The following is a 23,801-nucleotide window of genomic DNA, read 5'->3' on the forward strand; positions in this document are numbered from 1 at the left end:
GATTTCAGTTTTATTTTTTTTCCAAGGCATTTTATACAGTTTCTCGCAAATTGGACCACATCTACTAGATCACCTTGGTCTACAGAGATGTGCAAATGTCTTGCAACATCTGCCTCTACATGTGACTCAACATCAAGTAGAAATAATTTGGTAAATAACTTAAATGATATATTAAGTAAAAGGAAATTGATGATATCAAATATAAACTGAAAACTCATCACTTGAAATGTTTATATAGAAGCAGCAAATAATGAAGAGGTCATATATTTATTGAAATAATATGCATGTCAAAATTTCAGTTAATAGCCCTTGTTTTTTTATTACCAGATGTTTTACATTGCAGGGTTAATGGGACAGGGAATGAAATTAAGTGGTGTGGGTGCCTACAGTGTCCCTTGGCGTGACATGTCTTTTATAAAACCATGTTAATGCCTGCTGATTTTATTGTTCAAAATGAATTCTTGCATAACTACTGTTAGTCTCACAGGTCTCTAGTTTCTAGGTTTAGCTTTTGAATACTTTGTAAAAGTAGGCACCACATCATCTCCTCTCCTCCCCCCCCCCCCCCCCTTCCAATCCTCTGGTACAATTCCTGACAAAAAAAAAACAAATCCTAAAAAAATTCAACGGTAGTATGGATATTTTTACACAAAGGTCCCCTAATCACTCGGAGGGGAATACCATCTGGCCCTGGGACTTTGTTTACATTCATTTTAATTTCTGAAGAAACCTGTTTGTCGTAAGGCTTTTGTAACAGATTTTCAAATCTACATCCATAGATGATTCTTCCCAATATAGTGAAGAAAAATATTTAGAATTGTATTGTCCCGATCCTCCTTGATGAACTTTACCCATCTCAGATTCCAATGTACCAACATTTTCACTCTTTGCCTTTTTGGCATTAATGTACTTAAACATTTTCAGGGTGTTGGTCTTGCTGTCTTTGGCAATGAGCTTTACTTTTTTTTTGTTTTTTTGTTAATGTCCCTTAAAGGTGGTACTACTAGTCTCTATAGTCCAATCAATGTCTAGATAATTAAAATATCCACTGATTAGCAAATCACCCAATTGTGCAACCTTGTTTCTTTGATAGCGGTTGCTCTTCCCTGTCAGTATGCAGATATGGAGGTTTGTAACATGCATATGACAAAACAGACAATATCCATTAAAAGTAGTAATATATCTACCCCACCCCCCGAATCCAGAGGGGAGAGCATGCAGCCCACCGCCCTCCCATCAGGCAGGAACTGTAGCAGAGTTGAGGAGCTGCTAAAGCGAGCAGTTTTTAATGCCCCCGAGCTGTGACTTTCAGGACTGGTTAAAGGCATAACTTTGTTTGCAAAATTTGTTTGCAATTATGCAAATCGTGTACACATGATTGTTGGGTATGGATAAGGATGAGGTGAAGGGGTTAAGGTTAAAATAGGCAAACTGGAAAAATTGTTTCAATTCAGCTACTCTGGCCTCAAATTTAAAATTCACTATCAATTCTTACTGTAGTGAATAGCCTTTAAGGTACTGTCTCTTTTAGAGATCTGACTGTGCCCTAAGATTTATAACCGTGAACTTTTGTTATGTTCTTTGAGTTTAATGTTTCTGTATTTTACAAGCCAGATAAATTTTTAGTATGGCAATGTTATGAGCAGACAAGGGAATGTTGAGTATGGTACGCTGTGCACAATAGCAAGCATCAGTTCTGAAATGCATTCAAAAGCACACAGATTTAAACTAGATTATAATTCATCCATGTTAAGAGCATCCGTTCACGACCTTCACCGTGGTTTTCCTGTTGCAACCAAACTCCACTCGCTGTAATTGCCGTAGTCCGTGAAATCTTTTGCTGCCACCTGAGCTTCTACAAATGAACCTGGCTTCAATCCCTTCAGAATGAAGGATGTAAGATCATAAGGACCAATCTATGAATTAAACAGATTGAGAAAATTGTCTGAGTATTCGTGCCTTTAAAGATTTATTTTATTGCCGTTTTATATAGCACCAACAGATTCCGCAGCGCTTTACAATATTTATTAAATAAGTCAATCTGTGCATAAGTGAGAATTGCCAATTGATAGTAAAAAATGTAGACCTAAATAGCCAAACCATAAAAATTCTCTCTCGCAGGGTAGTGTTTTCCTTGTAGCAACTCACACCACCCATTCCTTTTACCACCATTGGTTAGGGGGTACTTTCTAGCTACTGCAGCTTTAACATGACTCACTCAGGGGCATTTATGATCACGTTAGCCTTGGCGTAAAGGGACACTACAGTCATCAGAACAATTAAAGCTTAATGTATTTGTTATGGTGAGTATAGTCAGTCCCTGCAGGACTTTTACAGTAAACAGTGTCTCTTCAGTGTTTACATTACAGCGTAGGGACACTTCCAGTGGCCACTCCTTGATTCAATGCATTATCATATATAATGTCATACAAAGTGTAATTTTTATTAATATATGCATATAGTTATCTAAAAATACACTTAGCGTAAAATTACACACATATATAATATATATATATAATATAAAAAAATTTAAAATTAAAAAATTAGAAATGTGTATATATGTAATTTTATTCTAACTGTATTTTGATATTAATATACACTGCTCAAAAAAATAAAGGGAACACTTAAACAACACAATGTAACTCCAAGTCAATCACACTTCTGTGAAATCAAACTGTCCACTTAGGAAGCAACACTGAGTGACAATCCATTTCACATGCTGTTGTGCAAATGGTAGAGACAACAGGTGGAAATTATAGGCAATTAGCAAGACACCCCCAATAAATGAGTGGTTCTGCAGGTGGTGACCACAGACCACTTCTCTGTTCCTATGCTTCCTGGCTGATTTTTTGGTCACTTTTCAATGCTGGCGGTGCTTTCACTCTAGTGGTAGCATGAGACAAAGTCGACAACCCACACAAGTGGCTCAGGTAGTGCAGCTCATCCAGGATGGCACATCAATGCGAGCTGTGGCAAGAAGGTTTGCTGTGTCTGTCAGCGAAGTGTCCAGAGCATGGAGGCGCTACCAGGAGACAGGCCAGTACATCAGGAGACGTGGAGGAGGCCGTAGGAGGGCAACAACCCAGCAGCAGGACCGCTACCTCCGCCTTTGTGCAAGGAGGAACAGGAGGAGCACTGCCAGAGCCCTGCAAAATGACCTTCAGCAGGCCACAAATGTGCATGTGCCTGCTCAAACGGTCAGAAACACTCCATGAGGGCCCGACATCCACAGGTGGGGGTTGTGCTTACAGCCCAACACCGTGCAGGACGTTTGGCATTTGCCAGAGAACACCAAGATTCACAAATTCGCCACTGGTGCCCTGTGCTCTTCACAGATGAAAGCAGGTTCACACTAAGCACATGTGACAGTCGTGACAGAGTCTGGAGACGCTGTGGAGAACGTTCTGCTGCTTGCAACATCCTCCAGCATGACCGGTTTGGCAGTGGGTCAGTAATGGTGTGGAGTGACATTTCTTTGGGGGGGGCGCTCAGCCCTCCATGTGTTTGCCAGAGGTAGCCTGACTGCCATTAGGTACCGAGATGAGATCCTCAGACCCCTTGTGAGACCATATGCTTGTGCGGTTGGCCCTGGGTTCCTCCTAATGCAAGACAATGCTAGACCTCATGTGGCTGGAGTGACCCGCCCGTTCCCCAGACCTGAATCCAATTGAGCACATCTGGGACATAATGTCTCGCTCCATCCACCAACGTCACGTTGCACCACAGACTGTCCAGGAGATGGCAGATGCTTTAGTCCAGGTCTGGGAGGAGAACCCTCAGGAGACCATCCGCCACCTCATCAGAAGCATGCACAGGCGTTGTAGGAAGGTCATAGAGGCACGTGGAGGCCACGCACACTATTGAGCCTCATTTTGACTTGTTTTAAGGACATTACATCAAAGTTGGATCAGCCTATAGTGTGCTTTTCCACTTTAATTTTGAGTGTGACTCCATATCCAGACCTCCATGGGTTGAAAAATTTGATTTCCATTTTTCAATTTTGTTGTCAGCACATTCAACTATGTAAACAACAAAGTATTTTAGAAGAATATTTCATTCAGATCTAGTATGTTATTTTTGTGTTCCCTTTATTTTTTTTGAGCAGTGTATTTATCAAAATACACTTAGAACGAAAATATATATATATATATATATATTAGGGGCACATAGCCGTATAAGGAGTAAAGTTCCAGTATACGCGTAGGATAGTATAGAAGAGCAAGTCGGTTGTGGTGTGCCGGGACCGACGATACAGTAGGCCTGTAAATAAAGAGGGCAAAAAGTGAATAATCGAAATTTAATTCAGTCAACAAATACATACAAATGAACCAGTCATTTATTGTACTGGTTTGGATATGTATCCTGTGTAAGCAGAAGATTTCCATTGCTCCAGTGATTTGATAATGTGCACTGGAATGTTGGCGATGGAGGCTGTGGAGGCCGCCCCTATAGGAAGAGTGACCCGAGTAGGTAGAAGGGTTATCAGAGATCTCACATATCTCATTAATGTAGCTGTAGTAAGCACTGACAATACAAACACAATGGATGGAGCAAATATAATCCTCTCTTCTCAATGCAATAATGCTGTGGAGACAGAGGTACACAAAATAGTGGATAACTTTAAAATATTAATGTAAAAGGTAACATGTGTAAGGGAACACTCACAAAATTAGAGCCAATTAAAAACCTGGCTCTGGTATCAGTGGCCTCAGGATCTTTCAAGGGTGATCCAAATCCCTCTGTTGATGGTCTGGATGTCCAATGGAAACTTGCTCCCAATCATAGACTGCAAAGGATCCAGATAATTTGAGAATAAAAACTTATATTTATTGATACATATTAAATAAAATAAAGTCTATAAAATAAGTAAAAGAACGTTGCCAAAACGCGTTTCGCCTCTTTGGCTTCTTCAGTTGGCTGTATTTCTGTTCGTGTGTCCATATCCATCTTTAAATGCTGTATTTCGCGGCTTTTTCCGGTGGAACGCACCTTGTGTTCCATTCCTCCGTCGGCGTTTACTTCCTGCTTCCGGTCACGTGGGACGTCGGCGTTTACTTCCTGCTTTCAATCTGTGATCGTGCGCTTTTTGCCTGCTCGGCAGGAGCTCGTGGCAGACACGTCTGCTCCGTTCGACGTCCAGACTCCGCCCCCCGCTTCGTAATATTTTATTATATTTGGGTAGCCTAAGCCTCCCTTCTTTATTCCTCTTGATAGTAATCAGTTTTTAATTCTAGGTTTTTTCCCTCGCCATACGAAGTTAGAGAAAGCCTTGTTAATCATTGTCAGCCATGCTTTCGGTATTCTAATGGTAGCATTCTACACAAATAAATCCATTTTAGCAAAACGTATGATTTCAGAATTATTTTTTAAATAGAAACAAAGGTTTCTATGGCTGCGGATCCTGTTTAGCTTGCAGAGAGACAAATCTGAAAAAAAGAAATTACCTCTTTTCATTATCAAAAAGATAAAATATTTACCATTAAAAAACAATTAACATGCTTTTCTAAAAACGTTATTTATATTCTTAGATGCCCTTGTGGTCTTATATATGTAGGTAGAACCATCAGATGTCTACATGTAAGAATTGCAGAGCATATAAGGAATATTAAAAAAGGTTTAGAAACACATAGCGTGTCGAACCATTTTAAAATGTATCACAATAATGATCCCAAAAATATGTTCTTCTGCGCCATTAAATTGGTACAAAAAGATTGGAGGGGGAGATTTTAATAAAAGGATAGGAGAAGAAGAGATAAATTTTAGAACATATTATGGGCATGTCCCACATAGACAACGCTAGTGAATGCTGAAGGGGTGTTGTCTCTTCAGTGGAACGCATACTGCGTTCCACTCACGATCACAGACTGAAAACAGGAAGTAAACGCCGACGGAGGAATGGAACGCTAGGTGCGTTCCACCGAAAAAAGCTGCAAAATACAACATTTAAAGATGGATATGGACGCACGAACAGAAACACAGCCAACTGAGGAAGCCAAAGAGGCGAAACGCGTTTTGGCAACGTTCTTTTACTTATTTTATAGACTTTTTATTTTATTTAATATGTATCAATAAATATAAGTTTTTATTCTCAAATTATCTGGATCCTTTGCAGTCTATGATTGGGAGCAAGTTTCCATTGGACATCCAGACCATCAACAGAGGGATTTGGATCACCCTTGAAAGATCCTGAGGCCACTGATACCAGAGCCAGGTTTTTAATTGGCTCTAATTTTGTGAGTGTTCCCTTACACACGTTACCTTTTACATTAATATTTTAAAGTTATCTGCACTATTTTGTGTACCTCTGTCTCCACAGCATTATTGAATTGAGAAGAGAGAATTATATTTGCTCCATCCATTGTGTTTGTATTGTATGTATATTCTTGTGTCGGTATAGGGGATACCACACGGGTGTTTTGAGCATTTTTTTGTCACTATTAGATATACCATTGATATTTGCTTTGTAGTAAGCACTAAGCCTTGTAATACAAATAATGGTTGTGATGGTTGTAAAGTAGGATTTTGCCGGTATGAATCTAGGACCGCAACTGGGCACCATTTATTGTGGGTAGGATAAGTTATTTCTACCGGTGGCGAGTGTTGGCTCGTTTTGGAAAGTGGTAGAGCCAATATGTAGAAGACATCTATCTGTCTGAGTGGTGGTGATGGTAGTAAACTCTCTTGGCCTGAGAAAGCCGTAGAAGGCTATGTACATGGCCGCTTTAACTACGGTGTTGGTAGTAGAATGAAATGGTTGTAAATCTAATGGGTCAGATAAGGATTGGAAACGTTCTTCAAATATGTAAATAAGTATATATATATATATATATATATATATATATATATATATATTTAAATTCTACGTGCATATTTATGCAATTATTTTGATATATTTATGTAATTTTATTGACTGCAATTTGGGGGACCTGCCTGACAACCCAGACAGAAAGTCCAGAGAATTTCATTTGCTAGCACTATATTTAACCCTGTAACTTTCCAAGACACCCTAAAACCTGTACATGGGGGGTACTGTGTTACTCGGTAGACTTCACTGAACACAAATGTTAGTGTTTCAAAACAGTAAAACATATCACAGTGATGATATTGTCAGTGAAAGTTTTTTGCATTTTTTTTTTACACATAAACAGCACTTTCACTGAGGATACCATTGATGTGATACATTTTACTGTTTTAAAACACTAATATTTGTTTTCAGCAAAGTCTTCCGAGTATAATAGTACCCCCCATGTACAGGTTTTAGAGTGTTTTTGAAAGTTACAGGGTCAAACATAAGGCCATTTTTCTCATTGAAATTTACCAGATTGGTTATATCAGGAAGTATTACTTTACTGAGAGGTTAGTGGATGCATGGAATAGCCTTCCAGCTGAAGTGGTGGAGGTTAACACAGTAAAGGAGTTTAAGCATGCGTGGGATAGGCATAAGGCCAGGGACTAATGAAAGTATTTAGAAAATTGGGCAGACTAGATGGGCCAAATGGTTCTTATCTGCCGTCATATTCTATGTTTCTAAATTACCAACTTTATCTTACTTTTCTGTATTAAAAAAAAAAAAGTGGTGATTCTCTTAAGTAACAATGTAATACATTTATGTGATACGCACTAACTTCATATTTTTCTTGTGTTGTAAAAGCATAAGCTGCATAAATAAAGATAGGAGGAGGGTAAAACCCCCAAATCGATTCTGCTTTCAGTTTGGCTATTTTGACCTTACGTGAACACTATAGTCACCAAAACAACTTTAGCTTAAGGAAACCGCATATAGATAATGCCATTGCTCAATCCTCTGCAATTTAGGAGTTGTCACTTTGTTTATAAACACTAGTCACACCTCCCTGCATATTACTTACGTTTTCCTAAGCACTTCCTGTAAAGTCATCTATTGGTTATACTTCCTCAATTGCAAATTCTGTTTAATTTAGAATTCATTATCTCCAGCTCTCTTAGCTTGCTAGACCCTGAAGGAGCCTCCTGTATGTAATTAAACTGAAATTTACAGAGCAGGAGATACAAACCTTTACGCAAGTCTCTTTTCAGCTATGTAACTAAGTAATATCTGATTGAAAGTGAAACCATTACGTTTTCATGCAGACTTTCAGTCACAGCCAGGGTTGGTGTGGCTAGGGCTGCATAAACAGAAACAAAAGTGATTTACTCTCCTAAATGGCAGTAAATGTAATCTTGCTCTCTACACCTAAAACTGCTTCATTAAGCTAAAGTTGTTTTGCTGACTATAGCGTCCCTTTAAATTCACTTTAGTGAATGTTAACAGGTATCTTACCGTTTTGTAATGCTTTGCACCTGCCCTTTTATAACGAATTTTGTACATCAGAGGAAATTGCTCTGGATACAACCATGATCGTGGGGGATACCAGTGTAAGAGTAGCTTCTTCTTTTCCCCAGCTATGTTGGACAGTGTGACATTCTCGGGTGGATCTGGGCGTACTATGAGTCCACGAGTATTATAGATAACAAAGGGGAACAAAATGAAAATAAATATATTCACATTCAAATAAAGATCGAAAATTTCTCCAGTGTTTTTTGTTAAGCTATTGAATGAAAGACTGTAACAAGCGTGCTTGTAAAAGTGAACATTTTATGGGTTTTAGCAATAAATTAGAGCATGTCACATTAAAGTAGATAAGCCACTGATATTAATTTTAGAACATATATCCTATGACAGGTCAAACATGCTTTACTCACTAATGTCCTCCACAATGAAAGGAAAAAGCTGTGTGGTGCCACCTAGTGGGCTGATGGCTGTGACGTTAAGAATGTACGGGTAATCTGCAAACATCTGAAAATCCGTGATCAAACAGCTCTGTGGTTCTTGATCAGACTGGACACACAGCTTCGGTGGTTCAGAATTCATCAAACCCAATCTGAGGATAAAAAAATTAAAATTACCCCCATAGTGAAGTGAAGTTATACTTGGGTTGCAACTTGCAAACATCTACATACGCATCATAGTCTGGTAGCCTGATCAGCTCCAGATAATGCAGTCTAGTGTCCATACAAGATCGTATAATATGCCTAAATCCCCACGTTTTACATGAGACGTGTGTGTTTACGATAGCGGTGAAAGATTGTTTGAAAATAGCACTGGCCCTCATGTAGAGTTGCCTGCCTTCCCCTGTAGATGGTTTTTGCTTGTAATCATTTTTTTTATTTTTTATTTTAATTGTAAATTGAATTTATTCACAGTAGTGAACAGCCTGAAGTACACATTAGCAGGTTGATTTTTGGCAACAATTTAATACGTTTTCCAATGATTCGACTTTTCAAATGATTAATCTACGAAAGGCACCATTGAAGTCTGTTGGGAAGTTTTGTAGATTATACACTTGGAAACTGCTACTAACAGTATTGAATCATTTGGAAACTTCTTAAATACTGGTGATGTTTCAACATGTTAAACTTGAAATAATACTTGCATAACAACAGTTTATAAACCCTGAAATCCCCCCTCTTCCTCCCAAAATAGCATTGGTATTCTAAATTTAAAGAACTAAAATGACAGAGCTAAACATTATATATATAATATATATAGGCTGTTACTGTGTTCAGGGCATGTAGCTGAACACAAATTACATGACTGGAGACACAATATGCATGAATCAAATCGATCATGCCCAGGTAGTTAAATCTGAACCCAGCTTAAAACATGCAAACCTGTCCATTTAATCCACTCGTTCTGCTTTGAAATACCTAGATTACGACCTACGTTCTCTTATCTTTGAAAGAAAACTAGATCCGATAGTGAGAAAAGAACAGATTCTGAGAGAGGAAGAGAAGATGAAGCGATTGGGGAAAGAGAAGTTCGGCATGACAGATGTAGTTGTTCTGGGGAGTATAGTCAGTCCCTGCAGGCTTTTTGCAGTAAACACGGTCTCTTCAAAGAAAAGGCAGTGATTACATTACAGCCTAGGGACACCTCGAGTGGTTACTCCTCAGATACTCCTCAGGCTACTAGAGGTGCTTCCAGGGTCAGTGCTACATAGTTTGCAGCACTGGCATTCAGTGTCTTCACCTTCTGCACGGAGGCACTGCACTTTCCTCAGAGATGCATGGGTTTAATGCATCTCTATGGGGAGATGCTGATTGGCCAGGGTTGTGTTTGGCTCTGCCCAGGGCCCATCTCCTTGGCTGAAATCATCAGAATTTACAATCTCTGCCAATCCAATACTTTGTTATGGGAAAGCATTGTGATTGATGTCGGCTAAGGAGGCAGATCCGAGGCAGTCAGCAGCAGACTGGAATAAAGGTAAGATTTTACAATATTTAGGGGGCAGGGGAACTAGATAGTAATTTTCACACTATGGGGTCAGGAATACATGTTTATAGTACAATTATTATAGAATATTGAAAGATATGAAGCACTGTACTATTGAATGTTGTGATACTGTATAAATATAAACTACACTAAAAAAAGGTTACCTGCGCGCTAGCCAAAATACCTATGCATAATAAAATAAATGGAGGTTATTTATTAACTCAAATGGCAATTAGATGTTACAATAATTACATTCAGATAAACTACAATAAGAATGACGATGATTAATAGTGGGTGAGATGGAGATGGGATAGACAGAAGAAAGGTAAGATGTAGTGAAAAGTGATTTGCCTAGTAGGGATAAAATAAAAAGGCAGAGTTTGATGGGTTGTTTGCAATAATTCACATTATTGATGAAGAATTATTCAAGCATTTGGGCTGAAAGGGCCAGTAAGAAGAGAAGAGATTTAATTTGTTGTTGGCGTACAGATTGCACTGAACTACACCAAGAATACTTTATTTTTAAGCCACTTAAAGGGAAACTATAACATTAGGAATACAAATCTTTATTTCTAATTCTATAGTGTCCCTAGTTAGTTGCAGGTGTACCACTAGTCCTGTAAAGTAAAAATTAATGAATATACTTACTGTTTCTTCAGTGGTAAGTGTCCCTCGGTGCTGCTGCCTATCTGCTGCTCCTCCCATGATATAATCCTGGATGGTTGCCATCAGGATGACGATTCAGGCCAGTGCTCCTCATAGAGGAGGTATATGCGTGCCGCTGACCGCAATCCGACAGTTATTTCTCTCGTTGTACTAAATAATTTAATGCAATGGTTCTCTATGACAAGGAGTGATGGCATTGCTCACATGACATAATGGTATGCCTGAGTATGGGAGCCTAGAAACAGTCCGGGCTCTCCCATCCAAAGAGCTTGGAGGCGTGGATTGATGTCCACTTCCAAGATAGTTATCAAAATAAAATATTGATTTGTTGTGCATTACCAGAGCCACTAATATTAATAATCTATTTTTATATCATAAGTTTAGGGAGCAGGCTTGTGGCTTTCAAATCAATGCTTAGATGATCACAGTGAATATAGACATGGAATCATAAAGGTTTATTACCTGTAGGTAGTGATAAAGGTGGTAGGCAAGTATGCATTGGGTTTGAAGTCCCAGGTGCATCGGATCTTTTCTGGATAACTTATAGTCCAACACTGGACCCCAAGCTTCCCTGGAGGATCTAGCAAGGATACACACACATCAAAATCTACATATTCAGCCAAGGAACAACTAGTAAGCAACTGGTTCTCTCAATACTTCTTGATGTCATACTATTTAGACCTTAACTTAGCTATAGATGAGCTTTCTTGGCATGTTTTTGTTGAATACTTCAGGTTCGACATTGGGAGGGAAATAAAATCGTTACCGGGGAGTTACGGTGACATTATTTTTATATTGGAACCAGGGACTTTGGCCTCCTATTGTCTGAATTGTTCTTAGGACCTAGAGACATGACATGTGCACCGTCGTTATTCGGCAGGTGCTAATTAAACCTTAACTTAAATAAGACACAGACACCGTTTATACTGTTGGAGTATAAAGTCCACAGCTTTATAAATTATTCTTATATATATATATAAATAAATTAACATTTAGGGTCATTGTCAAAACTGACATTGTTATTATCCCCCCACACAATACCCCTGACAATGACCCTACCACCTGAACAATAAATAACATCCAACTAACATTTAACTTGTAACACACGGCCTACTAAAGAGGCCCCATCTCCATAAGTTAACTGTAGGGGTGTACCCCAGACACCCCTACCCCCCTAGGTTCTTAGCCACCAAAGAGCTCGAACCTACCAACCTTATTTCCATCTGGCCTACTCCAGCCTAGACCTTGGCCTGTCCACTTCCACTCCACCAAAATTCCTACTTTACCACGCCCTGTTCCGCCACAGCACATGACTTGAACCCTTAAGGCCATGTGCGATCCCCACCCCACTGAAACAGGGCCCGACCGATGCCCTCCTGCAAACCCAAGTTAAGCAAATCGCTCCCTACATCCGACAAGTGCACGCCATCCTTTCTAAAGTACCCGGGCAACATGTCCTCTAGCTCCCGGTGCCTAACCACGACACCGCCCAACCGCCTAATAAAAACCGCCATGGTCCTATTGACCTTACCCCTGGATCGAGCCACTGCCGCTGGATTCCTCGCGTGTCTCCATGTAAAACGTGGCACCATTTCGGACCAAACCACCACCACGCCCGGAACCAGCCCCAGCAGCCGATCCATGTCTCTTCATTCTCCGCACCAGTTCCTGTTGGGGGATCAGACCTAGGTCGTTCCCCCCCGCCGTGAACCACTAAAATATCCGGGACTGTCCCCCCATAATTTTTCTAATCAACACACTACTCAAACTTTGCCAACTAAATCCCCAGAAACCAAACCAGGATAGCACCGCCTGCTCCAGAGGAAAGCCCAGCTGTGTTCCATTTCTTCTAACGGCAGCCCTCTTCTGTGCCCAGTAAACAAATGAGTGGCCCAGTAACAACACCTTCGAACCTGCAAGGAAACAAAGTTTAGTTACTTGGCAGAGGCCCCACATACTTCACCACAGTCCCACTTCCTCCCCCCAATTCAGATCAACTTGTCAGGCCTCACGTATGAGCGGAAACGTAAGGATTCCCACCTCCCTATACGCTTATTCGCTCATCCCCCAGACCCAGACGCACCGCTTCAGTCGCTGCCCCAATCCGAAATGAGTGCGTCCCAAACTGCTTAGGCTCCAGGCCCAGTTTCTGGAAGCCCAAGTGAAAAACCCTGATGAACTGAAAGCGCGACAGCGCCGTGCCGTCCGTGTGCATGAAAAAAAACTTCCTGTACCCGCCGGGCGCAGTGCCAAGTAACCCGTGCTCCGCCCCACCGGGCACACCTCAGAACCTGGCAACTCAAACAACACCACTGTGCAACCCTTACCAAACACGTCTGTCTTCGAGCTGCCCAGCCTGATTCGCACTCTGTCGGTACCTACCTCAACGTCTCCGAGCTGCAAACCGCCCATCCCGGCTTTATTCGCACTGACCAGTTCCCTGATCCGGAAAGGCCCATACAAAAGCCCCCGCGAACAATGCCACCTCGAATGACGAATGACAAATTTCGGGCAGAGCCCCTACTAACCTTTGCAACACCGCAAACGACACCGGTCTCCTTGTATCCACCGACCAGGTAGCCCCGTACCAGGAAATGCTTTGTGACGTCCTCCCACCCGTTGAACCTAAATAAGAAGGCCAACGCGGACAAATGTCTGTCCACCATGGCTGGCGATACCTGCTTCGCAAACAAACGGCAGAGTATCCACAACAGAATATCCACCCTCTGACCCGCCGAGGGATCCCCTCCTACCTGGACCACCGTTTCATCCCAAACCTTGCAGACCTTCACGTACGGCGACCAAGTACTCGGCGCCAACGAGTTCCTTATATACTCCCCAAGCAAGATGTCCCGAGCTGCCACATCTCGACCGGGCATGCTTGTCGCTGTACCAGTGCGTCCGGGGCCGCCTCCCGAAAACGTTCCCACTGTAAACGAGACAGCGCATCAGCCACTACATTTGTAAACCCCGGGATGTGCTTAGCCCTGAACTATGTTGAAAGACATACAGAGAAGTACTAGCTGTGATGATGCAGACATGCTGTTGATAGCCTGCACCACCGCCATGTTGTCGGAGTGAAATAAGAATTTCTTATTTGCCAGCTCAGGACCCCACAAAGCCACTGCTACCACAACCGGGAAGAATTCCAGAAACGCTAAATTTCTAATCAGAGGGCTCGCCTTCCAAGACTTCGGCCACCCCTCCGCACACTGTTTTCCAGCCAGGTATGCCCCGAAACCGATGCTGCCTGATGCGTCCGTAAACAGGCCCAGCCCCTCTGACGATACCGCTGGTTCCTGAAAAAACACCTTGCCGTTAAAGCATTGTAAGAACCGGTCCCACACCCCCAAATCCTCCCTCAGATCTGCCGACACTCGAATATAATGGGAAGGCAACCGCACCCCTGAGCCAACCGTCTGCAAAAAACCCTTCCCATCGGGATGACCCTACACGCAAAGTTAAGGCTCCCAACCAGAGACTGTAACCCCGGCAAGATAACCTTTCTCGCGCCCCGGACCGTGTCCACCAATTGCCGCAGATTCTGCAGTTTGTCATTGGGCAATCTGCACTCCCCTTTGACCGTGTCAATTTCCAAACCTAAAAAAACTAAGGCAAGTGGTGGGGCCCACCGTCTTGTCCTCCGCTAAGGGCACCCCGAATGACTGCGCTACCCACTGGAAGACTTTCAAGATCTGCCCGCACCGGTCCGACTCCTTGGAACCGACGCACAGGAAGTCATCCAATTAGTGCACTACCGCACCCCCGCCCGACTCCCGATGCACCACCCATTCGAGAAACGTACTAAACTTTTCGAAGTAGGCACACGATATGGAACAGCCTATCGGCAGACATAAGTCCACGAAAAATCCCCCTTCGAAGTAACATCCCAGCAGATGATGACAGTCCGGATGGATGGGAAGCTGCCTCCACATCAACCTTCGCCATCAGCGCCCCGTGCCATAATCTCCGAACCAGCTCGATGGCTTTGTCGAATGATGTATAGGAGACAGAGCACAGATCCGCATCAATGTCATCATTCACCGAGGCCCCTTTCGGGTGTGACAAGTGATGAATTAAACGAAACTTGCCCTCCTCTTTCTTGGGAACTACCCCCAGAGGGGAGACCCTCAAATCTGCCAATGGCGGGACTAAAAACGGTCCCGCCATCCTCCCCAATTGGACTTCCTTACTCAACTTCTCCCGAACCACCCCCGGGTGTTCCTGTACCGACTTAAGATTAGAACTTAATTTCCCTGGGCCCTGAACTTTGAAGGGGATCTTGAAGCCTTCCATGAAACCCTGCCACAAGAACCTAGCCTCGTCTTGATCAGCGTATTGCCTTAGCCAAGGCAACATCACTCCGACTTTCACCGGTGACACCCCCAGCCACGGGAGCGGTTGACCCTGCTGTCCCCCCTCCGGCGGGGGGCTTACCTTTTTTGAAGCATCTGTTGGCTCCGTGGTTCCCACCGCATCCTGAACACTCGTGTCGAAATCTACACGAAGCTTCCCACTTGCATTGTCCCTCGTTGTATGACCAGCAGAACCCTTTCTTCTGTCACACCGACACCGCGCTTCCCGTGGCTGTGCCGGCTGTCCCTGGAAAGGGGGCGCTTTTCTGCGCCATCATAAGCCTCATCCATAACGGCAGGTCCATTTCGTCCCAACGCATGGACGGGTTAGCCGCCAGTCGTTGACGAAACTGTTCGTCATACTTCCACACTAACCCCCCGTACGTCCTATGCGCATCCCCTATGCCGTCGAGGTAACAGAAAAGCTGCGAGCAGCAGTCGGGGCGGTTCTCCCCGATTACGCTTGCGAGAATACAAAAGGCCCTAAGCCAATTCCCAGAGGTATTTGGTATCTTACGATACCTCGGTCTTTTCTCTTCCTCCTCTTTTTTAGCATCTTTTTTGTCCTCTTCCTTCAAATCCAAAAATTCCTTGAGGGAAGCAGTGAAAATATTTCCACGAATTCCCCCTTCCAAATTTTCTCTTTCACCTCCACCTTCAAGTGACATCCCAGAGGCCCTGCGAAGGACACGTGAACATTTTGACGCGCAGCCTCTGAGATGTCACCACATACAACCGCCTGTTCAACTTCCCCTTCTGGCACTCCCACCGAAGAAGCTGCACAACCCAACTCCCCGACACTCGACCCCCTAGCTGGCGTCCCTGCCTTCCTGACTTCTCACTCCCTTTCATCCTCTGGGTCCCACACCATACTGAACTTATGAGCCTCCCCTTCTCTTGACCAGGATTCTAAGAACGATTTCAAGCAGTCTAAGAACATCCCCGGTTGTTGTGCAGTTATGGACTCACTGCTGGTGCCCCTGGCCGCGGGGTAGCCGTCCTTCCATCCGCCTTGCCAGGCACCGGAGTGTCCAGTTGTCGCTGACTCCTGCCCTCGTGGGACCGCCGGTGCTCCGCGACCTGTAAGGAGAAGACAACCTGGGTAGTCTGTCCGACCGACTCTCAACCTGCCCTTCCTCCCTACGTTCCTTCCTTCCATCCCACGCTGCGCTCCTCTTTGCCGCCCTTCCTTCCCTGACGTAAGCTCTGCAGTGCCGGCCCTGGAAACTCCTGTTAGTGGAACCCGATCCGCTGCCCCGGCGTCTCCTCCTCATATCCCTGGAACCGGACCTCCGCGACCCCTTCCTGCAACTGGACCCGGACTCGCTGCGCCTGCGTCGTGAAGAGCTCCTGTCCCTGCTGTGTTGCCTTCTCCCCATGCTCCTACCACTGCTGTGCCTGATGCTAGCACTGCGCCGCTATTCTCTGCGTTCCTTCCATGTGCCATCCCCGCCGCTGCGCTGTCCCTGGGAGCTGCCCGCCGAGCCCTCCCGATCGCTCCTGTCATCCTCAACCCAACTTGTCCTCTGCGCCGCCACTCCTCTCGCCGTGCCAGGCATCCATATAGCCGCCCTGCTGGACCCTGCGCTGACCTCCACTCCCTGGCTGCTGGCTTGGTCCCCAGCCGACCTCTGTGACCCTTGTATGCCCCTGCTATGCTCCACCAGCCCTTCAGTACTGGCCCCGGGCCGCCTCCTTGGTTCTCGTGCTGGCCTGGCCACCCTTCGCTATCTGGGGGACCGCTTGTGCTGAGGAGCCATCCACTCCACCATCCCCTTGTCCCTTATCAGCTACCCTGGTAGCAGACTCACCGGGCCGTCTGTCCTGCGGACTCCCGACCGTGTGTTCTCCCGCCGTCCTGGCCACATGAAGGGCCGCCTCCGGACGTGACCTCCTGCCAGCCGCTAAGCCGTGGGGCGCCCTCCCCACCGACGGCTTCATTTTTGCGGCCGTCCTTGCCTGACCGCCAATGCTGCTTGACGGCACTGACTGCACTCCCGGCTCCTCCGTCCGTCTCCCAACCGGACCCGCTGCCGCTCTCCCACGTGCCGACGGGCTCCTCCGATGCCGAGTTGCAGGCACCATGCCTGGGCTTAGCCGCTGGGGCTGTCTCGTCCTCCGCGCGGGTGTCCGTTCCTGCGCCGCGAGAGGGGGAGCAGCTGCTCGTGGAGCCAGGCCAGCCCCCCTGTCTTTCACCGCCGCCCGGACTCCATTCAGGATCTCCTTCAGAGACGCCATGAACCTGCAGAAAAGAGAAAAAGAAGAACCTCGCCGACCTGTCACAATTAACAGGTAAGTGAAGCTCTGATTAAAATGGCCACTCTCTAAGATGGCCGTTATTTAAACTAACCATACTCCTAAATTATCCTAAACCAACCCCCAACTACATTACACCTGCCCACTCTCTGGCCCTGTCAAGGCCCACTCCACCCACTGCGTTGTTCCATGGGCTCCAGGGTTGTTAAGATAGTGCTACGTGTTTAGGAATGTTCAAAAGCTCTTTTTCATATCAAGAATGTAAAAATGTTTTAACATCTTAATTAAGGGTTTAAACTTTGGAGTTAATACAAACTTTTTAACTATTACTGAGACCAGCACCTTTAAGCTGAGCTGAAACTGAGGGGAAATTTCGAATCAAAACAAGTACCACTTGTATTTGCTACATATGAACAGCCAAAAAAGCAGGGAGAAAACAAAATGTAGTTAAAAACAAAATTTTGTTTAAAACAAAATTTCCTTATTGCTTCATTTTAAATTTGTGGCTAGAGCAGGGGAAAGGCACCAGCACTACAATGCCTATGCGTTTTGTGCCTCACAAGCACTTTATCAGAGACTACTTTTTATTTGTGTATTTTGTGCCTGCATAATTTTATGATCAAGTTTGAAAATTGTCCATCACTGCTCATCTGACTATTCAGCAAAACATAACGGGAGAATTGTGAAATAAACCTGCTGCATGGCGACTTCAGGGAACTAGGCAGAGCACAGAGACTAGCACAGTAACTTTACATCCCAACGGGGTGCCCCCACAAATAATGGACAATGGGGGTGACCCTAGGTCCACAAGAAAATGGGTGGGCAGAGCTAGCCGCAATCAGGAGCATTTTATCAGCTCCCCAAGGTCCCCTGTATGTGGCTCGGGTGGTAGGCACCAATCTCGTACACATTCCAGGAGCTGCCGTGGGAGCAGGGACTGCAGCAATGACAGGGTCTCCCCTAACTATGGGCAGGATATATGTTACTGTTACAAATCGCTATTTGTAACTGGCCCTTTAAATGGAAAATTGCCCTGCTTCCCTGGATTGTGGAGAAGCCTATTTGCCAGCCTCCTTCCTCATGACTATGGCCCCTGGAAGATTGTGCCCCTGAAAACTTATTAACTTTTATTGGGTGTGTATGGCCCTTTAAGAACCGTCTGGGGACATATTGTGACTTTGCTGAACAATACCCCTTTAAGACTATGTCCCCTGTAAAATAACTTGCCCCTGGCTCTCTCCCACTTGGTTCAGTAACTGTATTTTTACTGTATGCTATAATTATGTTATATGTTTATCTGAGGGAGGAGACGTGGGGGTGGTACCATGTATGTGATTGGTTAATTTCAACCTCCCCCTGGGAGTGTCCTGTGTGTACCTTTTTGTAATAAAAAGCAGGCTGGGTGTCCCAGTCCTCAGTTCTTCTTGACCCTTCAAAACGTAGCCTCGTCTCGTTCTTGGAAGGGATTATTTGGGGAATATTACTCTGCTCCTGTTTTCCTGTTTACAGCTGAACCTGACTCTCTCTGGATATCGTGGATGGGATTATACCAGCTCTACTTCTCCACAGCAGCTTGCAAGGAAAAGGACGTCTCCAACGGCAGATACCCTCTCTCTACCTGGGTAGCCGTTACAGTTACCACGGCTCACCTTTTATGGCTACTAGTCGCAGGCAGAGTGCTTCCAGGTCCAGCAAGGGAGGCTCCCAAGTCAGGCAAGGGAAGGAATTCACTAGAGATTAGTACGGTCTTAAGGACCAGGACAACAGGTCCAGCATAGCGATTTCATAGAGTCTTTACAATCTTTCCTTAACTCATGGAGGGCAGGTACAAGGGATAAAGGATCATTTAGTCAGGTGTGGGCTCCAGGGGCACAGGCGGGGGGAATGACGAAACAAGGTGCCTTGGTGGGGCCAGGGAGTAAGGAAAACGAGGCTGGGCCAGTTAATGTGGGCGACTCGGGCGAGTCTTAGTCATCCTCGGTTTTAACAGAAACAGTGGCTGAAAGGGCGTTGTTGGGAGGCGATATTCCTGAGGCTGTTCGACAAAACGTGCACGTCTCTTTTGCAAGGCCTTTGGGCTGCCACAGTTCCGCCAGCATCTATCGGCAAATCCAGGTATGCGTTGGGATCAAATGGATGATGGTGCAAAAGGCAGCGCCCTTTTAATCTGTAGCTGGCACCGGTTCCTCTTCCACCTCGTCGGCTATCCATAGGAGGGGATTTTGTTGGCTCTTATTTAATGAGGACAGTGTAAGTGGGGGGCAACATGCCGTTCTAAACAGGTTGCGGAGACGGACACGCCTTCAATCGTTGGTTTAAACGGGGGAAAGAATGCGCCCACCGGAGTCACTGGAGGTGCCACGGCACCAGCCTCTGTCACTGGGTCACCGCGATGCTCCCATGGCTAAACAAATACGGTAACCGTGAGGATGCAGTTCTTCTTTGGGACGGTTTCACTTGGGGGTTTGTGATTCCATTTCAAAAGCGTTTAGTTGTTCGGCAGTGAATGATTTCCCTGAAGATGTGCGCGAAAAATTGCATAAAGAGGTACAATTGGGGCGTTGGCGTTCCTTTTAAAATTAAATGGATGGGAAGACTAGACGAAGCACTTTCTGGTCCGTCTGGCTCTCAAAGGTTACAGTAAAGGTAAAAAAGCTCCTGATTAATTTGCTTCTCCAGCTGCTTGAGGCATTACAGGGACTTTGTTTTTCTCACTACAAAGGATTGTTGTTTTCCTTAGCATTTGTTTGGGGATTTTTTTGGAGCCTTTTGTATCAGTGAATTGGTGAGTAGTAGACAGTATCGGAAGGGGGACATTCTGATTTCTGATGTGAGGGTCTTGGGAGATAAGGTTAGTATTAATCTCAGCCGTGCTCGGTAAGGGATGCTTGGTTAAATTGTCTTATGTACCCAGCTCAAGGGCGTGTCCCGGCAGAGGTGGCTCTAGACTTTATGAGGCCTTAGGCGAAACTCAAACATGAGGCCCCACAAACAAAAAAGTAAAAAAAAATAGAGTTGCAATACATGAACACTGTCACATTTACACATTGATGCACAGTTTACCTGCGCCTGAGAGTGTCTGACAGAGTATCCTTGTGTGTGTGTGTGTGTGTGTGAATGTATGTCTGTGAGCATGTTTGCGTTTTTGTCTGGGACCCTATGTGTATGGGGTAGCTGCTTGAAGTGTGTTGTGTGTATGGGGTCTCCCTGTAGCCTTTGTGCATTGTGTTTATGGCTAAGCTATGTTTTCTGACTGTGTGTATGATGAATGTCTTCAGCTGGTGACTGTGACAAGGTGAATAAAGGGGTACCAATGGTAGGGAGAGCATGACAGGGTGAAGGGAGTATGACATGGTTTCTCTCTCACAACCCCCCCCCCCCCCTCCTCACAATGGACAGGGAGGGGTTGTGAGATAGAATGAGGGACAGGGAGTATGACATGGTTTGATGAGGGAGTGTAACAGGGCAAGTGGAGGTAAGTGTGGCAGAGTGAGGGCAGGTGAGCTTGGATGGGGTGAGATTAACAGGATTAGGAGTGGTTAATGTGAGTGTGGATGACAGTGTGGGAGGGTGATGACAGTCAGTGTAGGGAGGGGTGACAGTGTGAGGAGATGTTAACAGTGTGTCTGGGGAGGCCTTGTGTTAGGGTGATGGTGTGAGGGGGGGTGACGATGAGAGGGAGGGGGGTTGAAGGTGAGAGAGAGGGGTGATGGTGACGGGGAGAGGGGTGATGGTGACGGGGAGAGGGGTGATGGTGACGGGGAGAGGGGTGATGGTGACGGGAAGAGGGGGTTGATGGTGACAGGGAGAGGGGGTTGATGGTGACAGGGAGAGGGGGTTGATGGTGACAGGGAGAGGGGGGTGATGGTGACAGGGAGAGGGGGGTGATGGTGACAGGGAGAGGGGTGACGGTGGGAGATGCTGAGGGGTGGGTGATGGAGGGGGGTTGATGGTGAGGGAGGGGGTGATGTTTAGGGAGGAGGGTTGTTGTGAGTGAGGGGGTAATGTGAGAGGGAGGGGGGGTGATGTGAGATGGGACTACATACCTTGATTTATTCCCTGGTGGTCCAGTGTGGGATGCCTGGTGGTCCGGTGGCCATGAATCTCGCGAGACCCATCAGAATGTTGCCGTAGTAACCAGCAGAAACTCTCTGATTGGCCAGTTCTTATGAGACACATGGTCTGCAGCTCTGCTCACTGCAGAGCTGCAGACTGGTGTCTGATGGCTGGCTCGGCAGATAAGAGGGGCCACTCACCTGGCTGCATACTGAGCAAGCCGCAGGCCCCCTCCTGGTGTCGGATCCTCAGTCACTGACCGAGGACCCGACACAGTCTGCCCTCAGGTGGTTTAGGCGGCCGCGAGGCCTTATGCGGACGCCTAAACCACCTATTTAGAGAGTCGCCTCTGCTTCCCGGTATCTGGCGGTTCGCTCGCAGACAGGTGGTCCATTTTTCATCCACAAGGATGGGTCATCTCTGTCCAAATATCAGTTTACCTGTGATTTTCACTTAAGCCTGGGACAGCTGGGCATAGATTCGTCACAGTTTGGTACACATTCAATTTGGATTGGGGCAGCAACAGAAGCGGCACAGCTGGGTTTTACTGATGACCTTGTTAAAAAGATCGGGCGATGGGAATTGGTGAGGTTCAGGTCTTATGTACAACCTGATTGGTTAGTGTAAGTCGGCTGAGGGAAAAAGGTGCTTATTATGTGTTGGTGTTATCTGTTTCTCTTCTATTTTAGGTTGAGTTGCCTGGATAGTAGGACATTTGTTTGTCTAGTGGGCAGTACAGAGAGCCGCAGACGTGGATAGGGTGAGAAGTTTGGTCCCAGGTGTCATTATTGTTTTGTCGGAAATGGTGCCACGCAGGCATTGGCGTTTTGCTTGAATCCCTGCGGCTATAGCTACAAGTCACATTAAGATCAATAAGTCAATGGCGGTTTACATTTAGAGATTAGGGGGTGTTGTAATTAGGCACAAGGAATCTCGGTATACCTCTACAAGTGGTTAGGATGCTCTTTGTGGCTGTGGTAACTGGTGTGTTGTATGGTAAATGTTGGGTTAAGATTGCTGTCATTTATGTGGGGGTCATTGTCTGTAAATGTTTACATTGGAAAAGTATTGGGCTTCAATGTCTTTAAGTGTGTTTGACTTTGACCCCCTTTATTCTTTAAAACTTACGTGTGAAAATTATTTTAAAATCTGTGATATTTTCCCAAGAAATATTGGTGTCCATGTTTATTGGTGGGTTTATTTGGAATATGCCTACGGGACGACTAAGCGCATGTCATGTAAATTTTGTATTTGCTATGTTTTACTCTCAACGTTATGTAATACTTCCCTTTTGTAAAAGGAGCTGAAAACCAAAATGTAAATAATTTTCGGGAACAAACTAAGAAAAAAAAATTGCTCTTACCTAAGCATTTCCCTTACAAAACATATCATCTTTCAAATGCAGTTGCAAATTAGCAATGCATAAATCAAGCAGTTTAGAATTGCCACCATAACTACCCCTGTAAACTACTCTAGCAGTGCATTTATATGGAAATATTACATTGTTAGCCAGAAAATTAAGTAACTAGCTTATCCTCAAACATAGCACAGATAATCAGTTTCGATATTAGGTAGGATCTCAATTCAAAACAGTGTTGTGAAATTAAAGCAATTTATTAAGAACGAACTTGTTATTTTTGATATACGGTATATATTTTTACTTTAACATTCTGTATGAACCTTCTCTAAGCATCTTCGTATAAAACGGTCATTGTATGTGCTATCATTGGAATCTGAAAAATGGAATGTAAAAGTACCAATGCGTGTAAAAGCCTGGTAAGATTGATTTAATCTTCTATTTTTCACATACCAATATAAAATTGACATGGATTTTCTATGTCTCATTCATACTGGCCTGGGAGCAATCTAACATATTGTCCTTACCTTCAGATTCCAAGATTCCAACTTGGGAGAGAACGAATAGGATCCCAACGCTGATTTTCCAGAGCATCATACCGTTCGGGACAGTGACCGTTAAGGAAGCTTTTGAAATAGACAATCCTAAAAGTACTAATCTGGGTAGTTTAAGAATGTCCCACCTGTGTAGAGTAGCTTCCAACTATGATGTGAAATGATTCATACCAAATGTTTTCTTGGTCTCAAAACATTGCGTTGTAGAAAATGGGATTCCCATAGTATGTTTACTTCCTTAATTTCCTGTCATGCAATCTGTTTTA

General features: G+C 44.7%; 1 protein-coding gene across 1 annotated transcript; it reads right to left on the reverse strand.

The window, feature by feature from the left end:
• Positions 1–1,136: 1,136 nt before the first annotated feature.
• On the reverse strand, positions 1,137–23,749 carry EBI3 (Epstein-Barr virus induced 3). The gene is made up of 5 exons (XM_063453303.1): positions 23,509–23,749; positions 11,420–11,537; positions 8,722–8,900; positions 8,300–8,463; positions 1,137–1,916 (listed from the first exon to the last, which is right to left on the reverse strand). The coding sequence occupies exons 1-5, from the start codon at positions 23,576–23,578 to the stop codon at positions 1,773–1,775; spliced, it is 675 nt and encodes a 224-aa protein (XP_063309373.1). The 5' UTR covers positions 23,579–23,749; the 3' UTR covers positions 1,137–1,772.
• Between the last annotated feature and the right edge of the window lie 52 nt (positions 23,750–23,801).

Source organism: Pelobates fuscus, chromosome 5 (assembly GCF_036172605.1).
Source record: "Pelobates fuscus isolate aPelFus1 chromosome 5, aPelFus1.pri, whole genome shotgun sequence".
NCBI classification, from domain to species: domain Eukaryota; kingdom Metazoa; phylum Chordata; class Amphibia; order Anura; family Pelobatidae; genus Pelobates; species Pelobates fuscus.